This window comes from Ornithorhynchus anatinus, chromosome 1, assembly GCF_004115215.2.
Source record: "Ornithorhynchus anatinus isolate Pmale09 chromosome 1, mOrnAna1.pri.v4, whole genome shotgun sequence".
Classification (NCBI taxonomy): Eukaryota; Metazoa; Chordata; class Mammalia; order Monotremata; family Ornithorhynchidae; genus Ornithorhynchus; species Ornithorhynchus anatinus.
The window spans coordinates 82085002-82103066 of record NC_041728.1 but is presented as its reverse complement, the minus strand read 5'-3'; the positions used below and the strand labels follow the sequence as shown (position 1 = coordinate 82103066).

Here is an 18065-nt window from a genome sequence, read left to right as displayed (position 1 = left end):
CTCTCCTTCTACAGCCCAGCCTGCACACTCTGCTTCTCTGCTGCGAACCTCCTTACGGTGCCTTGTTTTTGCCTGTCCCACCATCAATCCCTAGCCCATGCCCTACCTGTCCTGGAATGCCTTTCCTCCTCACATCTACCACACTAGCTCTCTTCTCCCCTCAAAGCCCTACTGAGAGTTCACCTCCTCCAGGAGGCCTTCCCAGACTGACCACTATTTTCCTCTGCTCCTCCTCCCCTCTCCATCACCCCTACTCCCTCCCTCTGCTCTACCCCATTTCCCACCCCATAGTACTGGTGTATATTTGTACATATTTATTATTTTATTTATTTTATTTTGATGTGTATATATCTATAATTATATTTATCTATTTTGATGCTATTGATGTCTATCTACTTGTTTTGTTTTGTTGTCTGTCTCCCTCTTCTAGACTGTGAGCCCATTGTTGCGTAGGGATTTATCTCTACCTATTACTGAATTGTACTTTCCAAGTGCCTAGTTCAGTGTTCTGCATACAGTAAGTGCTCAATAAATACGCCTGAATGAATGAATGAATGAATGAATGAATGAATGAGGCCGAGGCAGTATAAGGGCATCAATCAGTGTGGCAGCCACTTGGATGAAGAGGAAAAGGCAGATTTTAGCAACACCATGACAGTAGAACCAACAGGACATGGCGACAGAATGACAATATGGCTTGAATGAGAGAAATGAGTTGAAGATAACACCAAGGCTACGGACATGAGGCAGGATGGATGGTGGTGGTGTCTATAGAAATGGGAAAGTCATGGAGAGGTTAGGGTTTATGTGGAAAAATGATAAATTCTAATTTGGACATGTTAAATTTGAAGTGTCAGTAGGATATTCAAGTAGAGATGTCTTGAAGACAGGAGGACATGTGAGTGTGAAAAGAAGGTTTTTTTTGTAGTTGCCTTTTTAATAGTATTACTGAAGCGCTTACTATGTGTCAGGCACTGTACTAAGCGCTGGGGTAGATACAAGTTTGTCAGGTTGGCCACAGTCCTTGTTCCGCATGGAGCTCACAGTATTAATCCCCATTTTACAGATGAGGTAACTGACACATAGAGAAATGAAATGACTTGCCTAAGGTGAAACAGCAGGTGTGGCGGAGATGGGATTAAAACCCAGGTCCTTCTGACTCCCAGGCCTGTGCTCCATACCCTATGCCATGCTGGTTCTCTAGGCCACACTGCTTCCCCTGGTTGGGGCTGGAATGGTAGATTTGGGAATCATTTGTGCAGAGATGGTAGTAAAACTCATGGGAGTGAATGAGTACTGCAAGGGAGTCAGTGTAGATGCTCAAAAAAAAAAGCTTAGCCACTCTCTGAATTAGCTATCCGAGTACTCTCACAGTTAGAGGCTGGGAGAAAGAGGAGAAGACAGTGAAAAAGGCTGAGAAGAGGTGGCTAACAAGTTAGGAAAAGAATCAGGAGAAAACAGTGTTAATGAAGCCAAAGTTAGATAATATTTCCAGGAGAAGACACTAGTCCAAAGTGTTGAAGGCAGTTGAGAAACCGAGGAGGATTAGGATAGAGTGGAGGCCATTGGATTTGACAAGCAGGAAGTCATTGGTGACCATAGGACAGTTTCTGTGGAGTGAAAGGCAGAAGACAGATTGCAGTGGGTCGAAGGAGAGAATTGGAAGAGAGGAACTGGAGGCAGTGGGTGCAAACAGCTCACTCACGGAGTATGAACAGGAATGGTAGGATAGAGATAGGGTGATAACTGGAAAATACCATGGAGTCAAGGAAGAGGGTTTACTGGGCAGGGGATACACGAGCCTGTTTGAAAGCAGTGGGGAAGGAGTCAGTGGAAAGTGAGCAGCTGAAGCTGGCAGTCAGAGGGAAGAAAGGATGGGGCTTTAATAAGGTGTTTTAATAAGGCAAGAGGGGATGCAGTCAGAGGTATGAGTGGAGGTGGTAGATTGAGAGGAGGTTGGAAGACTCCTCTTGAGATACTCCTGGGAAGGAGGGGAAAGTCGAGGAGGGTACACAAGAAATGTCATATTTTTGCAAAGGTCTTTAAACAGATACTAATTTAAAATATTTAACTCTATGGAAAAACATATTCCATGATACAACTATGTTTTCAAGGGTGGTTTCATGGCTGTATTGTGGGCTCTACCCAAATATGAATGTACACCAGTTTCCAGAAGAAACTAGGATAATTTTACAATTAACTTTAAGTGTATTTAAAAGCATATATACTTATGGAAACATAAAATCAATAACCAAATTGAATAACCAAAATGAGTTAAGTAGTCGCATTAACTTCGGCAGCATTCCTCACGCTAGACAATTTTCCCTTTCTTTTTCTTCCATTTGCAGTTCCTTGTCTGATTTACTGCAAACTGTGGTTATCCGGAACTACACCAGTACTTTGGCCCATAGCAAGCCCTTAAAACATACTCACATACATAATTATTATTCAAAATCTGAAATACCAGAAGCTGAAAGAAAGAAGGCATTAGCCTAATAACACAGATATTGGAAAAACTGCCTGAAATAATGTGATAAAGAATAATAATGATTCTCAGAAGTTCTACATCATCATCTAGTTCCGGGAACAGGAATTTAATAATGTTTCACTTCTCCTCCTATCCATACTTTGAACAGCATATAAATTGGGTTGCTGTAGGAGGAATAATAATGTTGGTATTTGTTAAGCGCTTACTATGTGCCAAGCACTTTTCTACTTTCAGCACGTCAGCACTTATTGACTGAAGGGCACTATACTAAGCAATTAAGAGAGTACAATACAGCAATATCTGTTGGATATGAAAAGGGAGGGTATTCCAGGCCAGAGGCAGGATGTGGGTAAGAGGCCGGTGGCAAGATATAAGGGATTGAGGTACAGTGAGTTGGTTGGCATTAGAGGAGCCAAGTTTGCAGTATACATTGTAGTAGCAGAGTAGTGAAGTGAGGTAGGAGAGGACAAGGTGATTGAGTGCTTTAAAGTTAGGAGTTTCTTTTTAATGTGGAGGTGTATGGGAAACCACTGGAAGTTCTTGAGGAGATGGGAAACATGGACTGAATGATTTTGCAGAAAAATGATCTGGACAGCAGAGTAAAGTATTTGGTTTGGGACAGGGATTTTCTCTATCTGTTGCCAAATTGTACATTCCAAGAGCTTAGTACAGTGCTCTGCACATAGTAAGCGCTCAATAAATACTATTGAATGAATGAATGAATAAATACTATTGAATAGGAGAGACAGGAGGCAGGGAGGTCAGCAAGGAAGCTGGTAGACTGGTACAATAGTCAAGGTGGGATGGGATAAGTGCTTGAATTAATATGGCAGTTTGGGTGGGGAGGAAAGGATGGATTTTAGCAATGTTGAGAAGGCTGAACCAACAGGATTTAGTGATAGATTGAATATGTTCCAATTCTTCCCAGCAGTATCTCCAGAGGAGATCTCCTGCCTCCTCTCAAATGCCACCCCTTCCCCTCATGCATCGGACCCATTCCTTCACACCTTAGAAAAACTCTCTCCCCTCTCTCTCCTTCCCTCCCTAACAGCCATCTTCAACAATTCACTCTCCAATAGCTTCTTCCCCACTGCCTTCAAACATTCTCCATGTCTACCCTATCCTAAAAAACCCATCACTTGATCCCACAATTCCCTCCACTTATCACCCCATCTCCCTTCTACTATTCCTTTCCAAACTCCTGTCTTAAATTCTATTCCTCCAGTTCTCTTCTGGAACCCCTCCAATCTGGCTTCCATCACCTTCACTCCATTGAAACGGCCCCCTCGGAGGTCACCAATGGTCTCCTTGCCAAATCTAAGAGCTTCTACTCCATCCTAATCTTCCTCGACTGCTCAGCTTCATTGACACTGTGGATTACCCCCTTCTGGAAACGTTATTCAACCTTGGCTTCACTGACTCTGTCCTTCCCTGGTTCTCCTCTTATCTCTCTGGCCGTTCATTTTCAGTCTCCTTACAAGCTCCTCCTATGCTTCCCACCCCCTAACTGTGGGGGTCCCTCAAATTTCAGTTCTTGGTCCCCTTCTAGTCTCCATCTACACTCATTGCCTTGGAGAACTCACTGGTTCCCATGACTTCAACTACCATCTCTATGAAGATCACCAGAAATCTACATCTCCTCCCTTCATTTCTCTCCCTCTCTCCAGGCTCACATCTTCTCCTGTCTTTGAGATATCCTACCTGGATGTCCTATGCTCACCTCAAATTTAATATGTCCAAAACAGAACTCCTTATCTTTCCACCCAAACCCTGTCTTCTCTCAGACTTTCCTTTCACTGTAGATGGCACCACCATCCTTCCAGTTTCACAAACCTGTAATCTTGGTGTTATCTTTGGCTCCTCTCTCTCATGCAACCCACATATTCAATCCGTCATCAAATTTTGTCGGTCCCACCTTCACAACATCACTAAAATCCACCCTTTCCTCTCCATCCAAACTGCTACTATGTTAATACAATCCCTCATCCTATCCCTTCTAGATTACTGCATCAGCCTCCTTTCTGACCTCCCAACCTCTTGCCTCTTCCAACGCCAGCCCATTCTTCACTTCACTCCCTAGATTATGTTTCTACAGAAACGTTCAGGGTATGTTACCCCTCCTCCTCAAAAATCTCCTCCATATCAAGCAATAACTCCTCACTATTGGCTTTAAAGCTCTCCAACATCTTGCCCCCTCCAACCTCACCTAGCTTCTCTCTTTTTACAACCCAGCCCAGACACTTAGCTCCTGTAGTGCACTTCGCTCCACTGTGACTCAACCTTACCTGTCTCACCAATGACCCCTCACCCACGTCCTACCTCTGGCCTGGAACGCGCTCCCTCCTCAAATGTGCCAGACAGTTACTCTCGCCCCAGTTTAAAGTCTTATTGAAGGCACATTAACTCCAAGAGGCTTTCCCAGACTAAGCCTCATTTTTCCTCATTTCCCACTCCCTTCTGCATCTCCCTGACTTGCTCCCGTTGCTCTCCCCCTATCCCAGCCCCACAGCATATAGGTATATATATCTGTAATTTTATGTATTTATAGTGATGTCTGTTTATTTGTATTGATGTCTTTCTCCACCCAGTCTAGACTGTGAGCTTGTTGTAGGCAGGGATTGTCACTCTGTATTGTTGTATTGTAATAATAATCATAATAATAATGATGATGGGTATTTATTAAACACTATATGCCAAGCACTGTTCTAAACTCTTGGGTAGATACAAGGTAATTAGGTTTTCCCACATGGGGCTCACAGTCTTAATTCCCTTTTTGCAGATGAGGTAACTGAGGCCCAGAGAAGAGAAGTGACTTGCCCAAGGTCACACTGCAGACAAGTAGCGGAGTCAGGATTAGAACCCATGACTTCTCATTCCCAAGCTTGTGCTCTTGCCACTAGGCCATGCTGCTCCTACCAAGCACTTAGTACAATGCTCTGCACACAGTATATGCTTAATAAATATGATTGAATGAATGAATGAAAGCATGAGAAGAGTCAAGGATAATGTCAAGTTTCCAGGCTTATGAGGCAGGAAGTACAGTGGTACTGTCTATAGTGGTAGGAAAGTCAGGGAGAGGACTGAGAAGATGCTTCCTTGCTACAGATAACAAATTGATTTCTTTCAAACATCTCTTCTAAATGATGATCAATATATCTATTTACTAGGTGCTTACGGTGTAGTGCACTGTACTAAGTGCTTGGAACAGTACAACATAGCAGAGTTGGTAGACATATTACTTGCCCATAATGGGCTTACTAGTCTAGAGGGGAATACAGACAATATTATATATAAATTCTTCACTGCCCGGCTCATCTTCCTGCAGAAACGATCTGGGCATGTCACTCCCCTTCTTAAACACCTCCAGTGGTTGCCTGTCAACCTCCGCTCCAAACAAAAACTCCTCACTCTAGGCTTCAAGGCTCTCCATCACCTTGCCCCTTCCTACCTCTCCTCCCTTCTCTCTTTCTACCGCCCACCCCGCACGCTCCGCTTTTCTGCCGCCCACCTCCTCACCGTCCCTCGGTCTCGCCTATCCCGCCGTCGACCCCTGGGCCACGTCCTCCCGTGGTCCTGGAATGCCCTCCCTCCCCTCACCTCCGCCAAACTAATTATCTTCCCCCTTCAAAACCCTACTTAAAACTCACCTCCTCCAAGAGGCCTTCCCAGACTGAGCTCCCCTTCTCCCTCTACTCCCTCCACCACCCCCCCTGCACCTCTCCACAGCTTAACCCTCTTTTCCCCCCATTTCCCTCTGCTCCTCCCCCTCTCCCTTCCCATCCCCTCAGCACTGTACTGGTCTGCTCAACTGTATATATTTTCATTACCCTATTTATTTTGTTAATGAAATGTACATCGCCTTGATTCTATTTAGTTGCCATTGTTTTTACGAGATGTTCTTCCCCTTGACACTATTTATTGCCATTGTTCTTGTCTGTCCGTCTCCCCCGATTAGACTGTAAGCCCGTGAAACGGCAGGGACTGTCTCTATCTGTTGCTGACTTGTTCATTCCAAGTGCTTAGTACAGTGCTCTGCACCTAGTAAGCACTCAATAAATACTATTGAATGAATGAATAAATTACAGATATGTACATAAGTGCTGTGGGGGTGAGGGAGGGGTGAATAAGAGGTACAAGGGGGAAGAAGAAGGGAGAACGAGAAGAGGAAATGAGGGCTTAGCCAGGGATGGCTAATATATGAAATCACATATTTACTAACATCCTTCTGAACTTGATCATTAATTATTTTGATTTTGATAGTGTTATCAAGAGATTTCTAGAACATGGTTGAGAACATTGCAGAACACCACAGATGTCACAAGAGAACAGTGATAACGTTGTTTTGATGACACTCAATGGTCATCATGCTATAATTAGGAAGAAGCAGAGTGGCATTGTGGATAAAATATGGAACTGGTAATCAGAAGGTCATGGGTTCGAATCCTTGTTCCACCACTTGTCTGCTGTCTGATCTTGCACAATCTCTTCACTTCTGTGTGCCTCAGTTAACTTATCTGTAAAACGGGATTGAGACTGTGATGTCCACATGGGACAGGGACAGTGTCCAACCCTATTTGCTTGTATTCACCCAGAGCTTAGTACAGTGCCTGGCACATAGCATTTAACAAATACCATTATTATTATTATTACTCTTATTGGTTAAAGCATGCTGGAACTTTAGCATGATGTTTGGAAAGTGGGCAGAGAAGTATTATTTCTCTAAATGATCGACTATTGGTACCACATTAATCCAAGCACTTATCCTTTTCTGGGTGGACTACAGCATCACCCTTCTTGCTGACGTCCCTATCTCTTCTCTCTCTTGACTCTAGTCCATGCCTCATTCTGTTGCCCGAATCCTTTTTCTACAAAAATGTTCAGTCCTTGTTTTCCCACTCCTCAAGAACCTCCAATGGTTGCCCGTCTACCTCTGCATCGAACAGAAGTTCCTTACAATTGGCTTGGAAGAACTCAATCACCTTGGCCCATAATATTTTACTTCCCTGATTTCCTACTATAACCCAGCCGGAAAGCTTCATTCCTCTGAAGCCAACCTACTCTCTGTATCTCCAGCTCATCTATTCATTCATTCAATAGTATTTATTGAGCACTTACTATGTGCAGAGCACTGTACTAAGCGCTTGGAATGTACAATTCAGCAACAGATCAAGGCAATCCCTGCCCAATAATGGGCTCAAAGTCTAAACATCTCACTGTCAACTTCTTGTCTACATCCTGCCTCTGGCTCGAATACTCTTCATCTTCATATTAGAGAGATTATCAGTCTCCCCATGTCCAAAGTCTTATTGAAGGCACATCTCCTCTGAGAGGCCTTCCCCGACTAGGCCCCTCATTTCTTCTCCCATTCCCTTCTGTGTCACCCTTATACTCAGATTTGCACCCTTTATTCACCTCTCCCTCAGGCCCGCAGTACTTATGTACCTAATGTCTGACTCCCCCTCTAGACTGTAAGCTCGTTGAGGGCGGGGATTGTGTCTACCAACTTGGTTATATTGTACTCTCCCAAGTGTTTAATACAGTGCTCTGAACATAGTAAGCACTCAATATTGATCAGTTGATTGAATAGCAGTTATTTTGAAACTTTGTCTTTTTTCTGTCAGGCTACAATCAGTGCCATTTGCTTCTGCTTACTGGAACCATTGTTCTATGTTGTCCTCAATTAGGTTTACATCACAGCGATCTGGGGATAGGAGCAATAGGAAGCATGAGTTTTCACCCCTATTCTTCCCACAGCCACTGGCTAAGGCAAGAGAAGGTGAGCATCACCAGGTTTTCTCTACTTCAAGCAGGCTGTGTTTACAAGATGTAGACCTCATCTTGGAGTTGTGTCATTTTACCTCCTTTATGCTGTCATAACATCATGCCTATATGAAGAAGGGTTGGAAGCCCCCAGTGTATCTGGGGCAGGTTACTCAAGATTAAAAGACATCCATCGATCCAATAGTCTTTCTTGAAGTCCTGATCTCAGAGGGCTGAACATTTTCAAAGCTGCCAGATGTCCAGAGGGCCTCATCAAATAGTTCCTAATTCCATGGGTAGAAACACTGATATTGATGGGGGCTCTGGAAACTCTCAAATGGCCTCGAGTCCCTGAAACTGAGACATAGTTGTTCCAACTGTCCTAAGGTTTGCCACTCCTATTCCAGATCAAGGCTTTTAAGCCACTTCAAACAGCCTTGGAAAAGCACTCGCTTTGATAGAAAGCAAAAATCAATTTCTCTATTCCAGATTGATGAAAGTATACAGTCAAATGAATGTCTGCCTGAAGGGATAGAAAAGGATTTACAAGGGAATGTAGCAGAGAGAAAATATGAGCAATATATAAGAAATTAATTCAGTAGAGGAGAAACAGCTGAAGGATTTGGGAACTCAGAAGGTCAAAATCACACTGGGATGCCAGTCATCAGTTTGCTGGCCTGGGTCAGTCTATCCCTCTGGGGATAAACATCTGTTAGCGGTAATAGGTACATAATTTAAAACTGGACTACATTGTGCAAAGAGCTCATGTAAGTATAAATCATGGACATAATGATCAGTATTATAGGAAATACCCACAAACAGGCATTACATTTTATGGTTTCATTTAAAAAATACTAAAATCTACTGAAATTCTCCCATGATATTTGTGAATAGAATAAGGATCTGGTCTATCACTCTATTTTTTCTCTGAACTGTAAACTCATTGTAGGCAGGGAACGTATCTACCAACTCTGTTTTACTGTATCATAGTGCTTATTACCATGCTCTTTCCTCAGTTAGTGCTCAATAAATACAATTGTCTGAATGATTTTATTTCCCTCACTTGAGAGCTGTCAAAAAGGACCTTAAATAAGCAAATATGTAGTACCCAAAGTCTTTCAGACTCAAGGATCTGATTCAACAGAGAAAACATTATTAAAGCCAGCTACGTATGTGTGTGGGTGTGTGTGTGCACACATCCTTTTTTTGGGAAAACGATTCTATTGCCCAAGAGATCCTATTCGTAATGACAAGTGTAACTGACTGTAAAAGAGATTGTCCTTGACCTTAATGTTCAAAATCTTTGATTATGCTTTATAGTTTCCGTATGCTAGCGGTCACAAAACTGTAGTCTTCATCAGAATCTGAATTCAGATTTCATACTCCACAGATGTCACACCCAGCTCCGTAAACAGAACCAGCTCTTTAAACAGGTCCACTTACATAATAATAATGTTGGTATTTGTTAAGCGCTTAATATGTGCAGAGCACTGTTCTAAGTGCCGGAGTAGATAAAGGGTGATCAGGTTGTCCCATGTGAGGCTTTTACAGATGAAGTAACTGAGGCACAGAGAAGTTAAGTGACTTGCCCACAGTCACAGATCTGACAAGTGGCAGAGCTGGGATTTGAACCCATAACCTCTGACTCCCAAGCCCGTGCTCTTTCCACTGAGCCATGCTGCTTCTCATAATAATGGCATTTGTTAAGTGCTTACTCTTTACCAAGCACTGTTCTAAGCGCTGGGCATATACAAGGAAATCAGGTTGTCCCACGTGGGACTCACAGTCTTAATCCACATTTTACAGATGAGGTAACTGTGGTACAGAGAAGTGAAGTGACTTGCCCAAAGTCACAAAGATGACAAGTGGCGGAGCTGGGATTAGAACCCATGACCTCTGACTACCAAGCCCGGGCTCTTTCCACTGAGCCATGCTGCTTCTACAAGCAACTCTCAACATCAGTTGGTATAAGAAACAGCATGGATTAGTGGAAAGAGCAGGGGTCTAGGAGTCAGAAGAGCGGGTTCTCATCCTGGTCCTGTCATTTGTCTACTATGTTACCTTGGGCAAGTCACTTAACTTCCTTGTTCCTCAGTTTTCCTCATCTGTGAAAATGGTAATTATATACCTGTTCTACCCTTTGTACTGTGAGACCCATGAGGGACAGAGACTGAGTCCAGTCTACTTACATATTACATAATGCACTACTTAAAATATTGCTTACCACATTTTAAGTACTAAAAAGTATCATAATTTTGGTTATTATTATAGTTATTAAGGCACAATCACAGGGAATGTAATGACTGCCTCATTAGAGTGAAGCTCCTAGAAGGTAGGATCTTTTTTTCCTATTGCATGTTTCTGAAGTGATCCCACAGGAAGAGCTCAATAAATACACTTAATGATTAAGAAGCCTTGACGGTTTGGTTCTGCAAACAATAATCCATTACAATCTACCTACGTCTAGTTTTCTACATGCAGTTCTTTGATAAGCCTATTTGGAGTGTTTGAGGCAATTTAAGAGCAATTTAACTTGTCATTTAGGGTGATTACTATATTCTAAATAGGCCTGCTCAAGTACTGCTGCTGCTGTTTTTTCTTAATGATTGAAAGACCTGGTTGCCTATTTACATAGGGACTTTGTTTAGGCTAAAATAGAGGATATACTATAAATAGTAGAATTTTGTGAAGTTATTTTTCTGGTAATATGATTGGGTCCTTGACAAATATAATGGATTCTACTCCATCCCAATCCTCCTTGATCTTTCAGCAGCTTTTGACACTGGGAAGCATCTCTTCTCCTGGATACAGGGTCAAATCTTGGTGTAGCGGACAATGTCCTTATCTGGTTTTTCTTCTATCTCTCTGGATGTTTCTCCTTGTTCCTTTTTGTAGGGACCTCTTCTGCCTCCCACTCCCTAACTTTGAAGTCCCCAAAGGCTCAGTTCTGTGTCCGTTTCTATTCTCCATCTATACCTATTCCCCTGGATAACTCACCTACTTCATATCTTCAACTACCATCTCTACATGGATGATTCCTAAATCTACCTATCCAGCCCTGACCTCTGTCCTTCTCTGCAGTCTTATGTGTCCTCCTGAATTTAATACACTAATATTTAGATATCCCACTGTCACTTCAAAGTTAACATGATCAAAACAGAAATCTTCATCTTCCCAACCCTCTCCATGCATGACTTTCCTATCACTATTGACACCACGACAATCCATCCTTTTTCATAAGCCTGTAACCTAGCATTATCCTTGACTCATTTCTCTCCTTCAATTTGAATATTCAGTCTGTCACCAAATTCTGTCACTTCTACCTCCCAAACATTTCTATAGTTCACCCCTTTTTTCTTCATTCAAAGTGCTATCATGTTGGTTTAACCACTTCTGATATCCCATTTTTACCATCGCAGTCTATTTGCCGTCACTCTAGCCCATACTTCACTCTGCTTCCAGTATCATTTTTCTAAAAATTCATTCTGCACATCTCTACATGCCTGAAAAATCTCCCATCCATGTCCATATCAAGCAGAAACTTCTCACCAGTGGTTTTAAGGTACTCAATCAACTCTTTCCCTCATACTTATCTCCATTCCTTTCCAACTACAACCAAGCCCACACATTTCACTCCTTTAACAGCAACCTACTTGCTGTAGCTTGATTTCAACCCTCTTTTCAGTGACCCCTTTCTCATGCCCTCCCTCTTGCATGTAACTCCCTCATCCTTCATATCTGACAGATTATTACACTATCCATATTTAAAGTCTACTAAAGTCATATCTGCTCCTGGATGTCTTCCCTAATTTATCACCTACACACTCTATTATTCTTCCCTGTTGTATCACCTATGCTTTTAAATCTATACCCACTAAGCCCACCTGTACAACACTTAAGTACATAGTCCCCTTCTTTCTAATTTATTTTAATTTTTGTCTTCCTGCTAGAAAGTAAGATCCTTCAGGGCAGGAATCTTTTCTACCTACCATTACAATCTCACAAGCACATAGAATTCTGCACACAGTAAATGCTCGATACCATCTCCCATTGACACCATTAAGCAGTGTGGCTTAGTGGAAAGAGCCCAGGCTTTGAAGTCAGAGGTCATGGGTTCGAATCCCGGCTCTGCCACTTGTCAGCTGTGTGACTGTGGGCAAGTCACTTAACTTCTCGGTGCTTCAGTTACCTCATCTGTAAAATGGGGATTAACTGTGAGCCTTATGTGGGACAACCTGATTACCCTGTATCTACCCCAGTGCTTAGAACAGTGCTCTGCACATAGTAAGCGCTTAACAAATATCAACATTATTATCTCCCCCTGTAAACTCATTGTGGGGCAGGGAATGTGTCTGTTGATTGTTATATTGTACTCTCCTAAGTGCTTAGTACAGTGCTTTTCACACAGTAGCACTCATTAAAATACAGTTGAATGAATAAACTGATTGATAGTTTGTTGACTGTGAGGAATTGGGCAGAGCCATCCATACCCTTGCCCAGTCAGTGGTAAATGTGAGATTACTGGTCAGGATTAATTGTGCAATCTGTGATTGTGGCATAGAATTTCTGTGTGCACTCTCCTTGGAAGCAGATGTACTTTGTCCATATCCACTTCATACACTGTTGAAGAGTGCACAGTATTCCTACATTGCTTCTGATCTATATATGATAACTAATTTCCAGTATAAAAAAATCAAGAAAAATGTAATTGACTCTCAGGTAGAAGGTTAGAACATATGACTGACGTTCTAACGTCAGTTTACGAGAGATAGACATTAATAAAAATAAATAATTTTTATTTATTTTTAAGGGCTGTGGGGCTGAGGGTGGGGCAAATGTCAAATGCCCAAAGGGCACAGATCACAAACAATGAGGCTTTGGAACACAGTCCATTAGCATCAAGTTAGGTTGAACATGTGAGGCAAATGAACTAAAATGAACATAGCCAACAAGTGCTCCCTGATATATGGAAATAAGCAAATTGTAAAAAGGTTGGCCAGAAGAAAGGCTTTAGTGAACAGATTAAGCAACATCTCAAATAATAATAATAATAATATAATTATAGTAATGATAATAATAATGGTATTTGTTACGCATTTACTGCATGTCAAGCACTATTCTATGCACTGGGGTAGATACAAGGTTATCAGGTTGGATGCTGTCCGTGTCCTACATGGGGCTCACAGACTTAATCTCTATTTTGCAGCTGAGGTAACTAAAGCACAGAGAAGAGAAGTGACTTGCCCAAGCTCACCAGCAGACAAGTGGCAGAGTCAGAATTAGAACCCAAGTCCTTTTAGCTCCCAGGTCCATGCTCTATCCACTATGCCATGCTGCTGATATGACAACCTCACTAACTTGGAGGACTGCAGTAGAAGACATATCAGCCTGGGGTATAGCAATTAGAAATGGAATGAGTCTTAGATAAATGTTTGGGAAAGTTTGTGAGAAATAGGGCAAAGTGAAAACTGCACCAGTTAGAAATTCAACACAGAAGCATTTGAAATGACTTACTGGCCATGCATTGGTCTTTCAAACCACATGCTCCATGTTTTTTAGCAATATTTTCCAATAAAAACATATATACAGTATCTGTGCCTTGATTACAGTATCAGCTTCCTTGCTGATCTCCCCACCTCCTGCCAGCCTACTCATTGTGCCTCACTGCCAACCTCTTGCCTACATCCTGCCTTTGGGCTGGAACACCCTCCCTCTCTCTTCATATCCAATGGAATATTGCTCTCCCTACCTTCAGAGCCTTATTTAAGGCACATCTCTTCAAAGAGGCCTCTCCTTACTAAGCCCTCATTTCCCTCTCCATTCCGCATCATCCTTGTACTTGGATTGTCACCCTTTACTCATCCCTACGTCCTCCCAACAACACTTATGTCCATATGCATCATTTATTTATTTATATTAATGTCTGTCTTCTCTTCTAGACTGGAAAGTCACTGTGGGCAGAGAACATGTCTATCAACTCTGTTATATTGTACTCTCCCCAATGCTTAGTAAAGTGCTCTGTAAACACTAAGTGCTCAATAAATGCATTGACTGATTGATTGATTGAGGAAGAGAAAATGTGCTTTCTGAGTATAGCTGGTGAGGCTAAATATGAATCGCATGCTAACTGCATCACTCACTAATGTATTTTACTGAGTTAGATATAACTCTCTCCATATATAGTTGTATATATTCATTCATTCAATAGTATTTATTGAGCGCTTACTATGTGCAGAGCACTGTACTAAGCGCTTGGAATGTACAAATTGGTAACAGATAGAGACAGTCCCTGCCCTTTGATGGGCTTACAGTCTAATTGGGGGAGACAGACAGACAGACAAGAACAATAGCAATAAATAGGATCAAGGGGATGAACATCTCATTAAAACAATATATTATATATATATATATTGCATATATTATATATATATATAAAACTATATATAACTATAAGGAGAAAATTTTAATCATATCAGGTTTGGTCAAATAGTACAAGAGATGAATAGCCTTGACACAACGTTAAAGGTCTGTAAGAATCAAGATGCGAAATCCTCTATAATTTATATAGTACAGAGTAAATGTTTAACAAATACCACAAGTATGATTATACAGATTATTTGTGTTTTATAAGGAATGTAATTGATAAAAGAACAGAATTTTAGCAGTATAAGAATAAAATACGCTAGCCCAGATAAAAGAAGCTCCACTAGAAATTTCTGATGTTACCCACTAGAATACAGCAAATTATCATATAATGGAGATACAGTTTCTTTTTCAGGGAAGCAGATAACCAGATAGTTCTGGAATCTGGTCTGGAGGTAATTTATTTTCAAAATGTGTTCTTCTTTACTAATAGTATCTTAGCCCTGCTCATCAATCAATCAGTCAATCAAATCACTTATTGAGCACTTATTAAGTGCAGACCACTGTACTATGCTCTTGGGAGAATACAACAGAATTAGAAGACACATCCCCTGCCCATGTATCCTTATTTTTAATGGAACCCAGAAACTTTTGTTTAGAGAAAAGAATAATAATTAAAAGGCTAATAGAAAGGAAGCCCCTATATAAACAACCTTAAAAAAATATAATATCCTAAAAAAGAACAGAATGGTGATTAAGTTGTTTGCCAAAAGAAACCAAACAACACTTATCTTCATTTATCTTGTGGAAGAATCAAAGGGAGTTTTGTCCGAGGTAAATCACAGACTTCCAAATAAAAATAGACTATTCTGGCATTACTTCAAATGTTAGTGGCTCAGAAGTAAGATATCTGGAGGGGTACAGAATCATCTTTCCCTTTTTAAAATGCATTTCATTTTGTAAAGAAAAGGTCGAATAAATATATTCCCAAAGATTTTCCTGCCATCACATAATGCATACGCTCATCAGTAATCATATCTCCTAACTGCAATCTCCAGGACCCGATGCTTTCTGCTTTTGTTTTTGAGAGCCCATTACAGCTGATTCAGCATAACCACACTCAACCAAGCATTTCTGCAGTTAGCCTCTGAAACATACAATTTTGAAATCTCACTCTAATGAAGGCAAAACTCAAATATGGAAGCTCAGTTGTGACTTCTATTTGATAGTGCAACAAGTCACAGTTACAAACCCTCTAAGGGGTGCGGTATCTAAAAGAGACTCTACTCCTCGAGAGTATATTTGAAAAAAAATATAGCCATAATGAGCTTATACTTCCTTCTTCTGCCTCCCCACCTCTTCAAGTCACATGTATTATAATGTTTCAGTATTCCAGACCCATTGGCAGAATTATGTTTAGCACCCACTGCAGATCACCCAAGGAAACAGAACTGGTTTGACACCCATCTCTCCATAGTCATCTCTCAGCTTCATCTCTATCTGTGCTCAGGACAAAAAAAAATAAATCACAAGGATGTCAGTTAACCCACATAACAATTCAAAGTTGACTTACCCTCTGTCCTTCTTTCCCAGGTGGACCTGGAGGTCCTTGTAAACCTAGAGCACCCTAGGAGGAAAAAATAGAAACATAAGTCAAAAGAATATTTCTAATTCACCTGCTTCATAGGGGTACTGTGAGGGTGAATACTCATTAGACAGTTACATTTTTTGAAGTGTCTTGGATTCCCCAGAGACTAGACTCTAGAGTACATTCACAATGATGAATGCACAGACTTAGAGCATATTGCCTTTACAGCAGAATAACCAAGTCTCAGAGCCAGATGTCAGGGCCAAATGTTCACATTCAGTACATATTTACTGAGGCTCAGGTCATATTACAGGAGATCCCATAAACAAATGGTAGCTATCACTATTAACAAAAAAGAAATACACTCTCTTGGGTCTTTAAAAGAGCATTTTTCATAGTTTTCCACCAAACCTCAATAGAATCAAGTAAGCACTACCTTGACATCATTAAGTATCTAATTCTATTCTTAATAACACTTTAATTTCAAATACAGAGTAGTTATAATAAAGCATTTTTTAACTAGAAAATTGAAAGCACTTCAAGAACAAGTGACAATTTCTATGAAATCTCACCATATCTCTAAGAAATATACTAGATAAGGCACCTTAATATTTTCAGATGCTGAAACAGACTCAAACTTCCCTCTGTAAGCTGGTGGCAGAGTAAGGAAAAGGCACCAAGAATCTGGACTCTCATAATAGGTATTCTAGCTCTGTTAAACCCATTCAGTGAATAAGGATCTTGTAAAATTAGCAGCAATTTTCAGCATATATGGAAATTTAAATTGGGACACAAACATTCCCTACAGCTAGCTTTTTCAAGTCAGTATATTGTATCAGGAAAATCAATTGCAAGTATTGACTGTGAGGCACAGGACATTGTACGCATAACAAGAAGCCATTAATTTCTGTCATCTTTACCAGTTTATAGCAACAGTCCTGTTATAAAATATAAACACATTTTTTAAATTGTTTTGGAAAGGGTAATCTAATTCACACAAATAAAAGTATTGAATTCAGACTGTTTTAGATGGGAAATTATTTTTCTTCAATAAGTTTCGTGAGTTAACCATTTCAAATACAAATAATATGATTTTTAAAATATAGAAGCTGATGAAAATAAAAGAATCAATGGGGGAAGAGGCAGACTGCACTGCTGGAGCTTTTGGACCTAGATTTTCATTCCAAAGGGCTCCAAAATTTGAATAATAATAACAATAATAATAACAGTTAAGTAGTTAGTACTATGTGCTAGCACTGGGGCTCACAGTCTATCATATCCCAGTTTACAGATGAGTTTACTGAAGCCCAGAAAAGTTAAATGACTTGACTAATGTCACATAGTAGGCTGTGGCAGACCAGGACTTGAATCCAGATCCCTACCTCATCCTATGCTCTTTTCACTAGGTACCCTGCCTCATTTTCTTTCCTCTGCTTATTTTTTTAAAACAGCACACTTTTTTTTTAACCAATCCTTGTTTTTACAGCATTTCACAAAATGTTTTAGAGTCTCAAGTGATGGGTAAATTTTTATAGTTTATGATTTGGTAATAGCTTTAAAAGTGGTAAGAATGTCAAAATTGATCACAGATATCTTTTCCATAATTGAAATAAACAAACTGAATGAAACTTAGGTAGCAGTTTCCAAAAATTCCAAGTGGCTGGCAAAATTTGTCTTGATCTTTCCCATGGTTCCCAAATTTGTTTCCTTAAAAAATGAAATTAATGGCATGTATCAAGCACCTATTTGGCCTAAGACCTGGGGTATATATAAGAGAATCAGATCATACAGTTTCTGTACCTCACCAGGGCTCACAGCCTGAGAAGGATAGCTGCATTTTATCCCCAGTTTACAGATGGAGAACTT

The 18065-nt window shown here is 40.7% G+C and overlaps 1 protein-coding gene across 3 annotated transcripts in view; it reads right to left on the bottom strand.

Moving 5' to 3' along the window:
• Positions 1–18065, bottom strand: part of COL19A1 (collagen type XIX alpha 1 chain) — a 340279-nt gene that overhangs the window by 143889 nt on the left and 178325 nt on the right. For all 3 annotated transcript variants that reach the window (XM_029066938.1, XM_029066939.2, XM_029066941.2), the window contains exon 15: positions 16185–16238. In XM_029066938.1, the coding sequence (XP_028922771.1) occupies positions 16185–16238 (54 nt within the window). The remainder of the gene's footprint in view (positions 1–16184; positions 16239–18065) is intronic.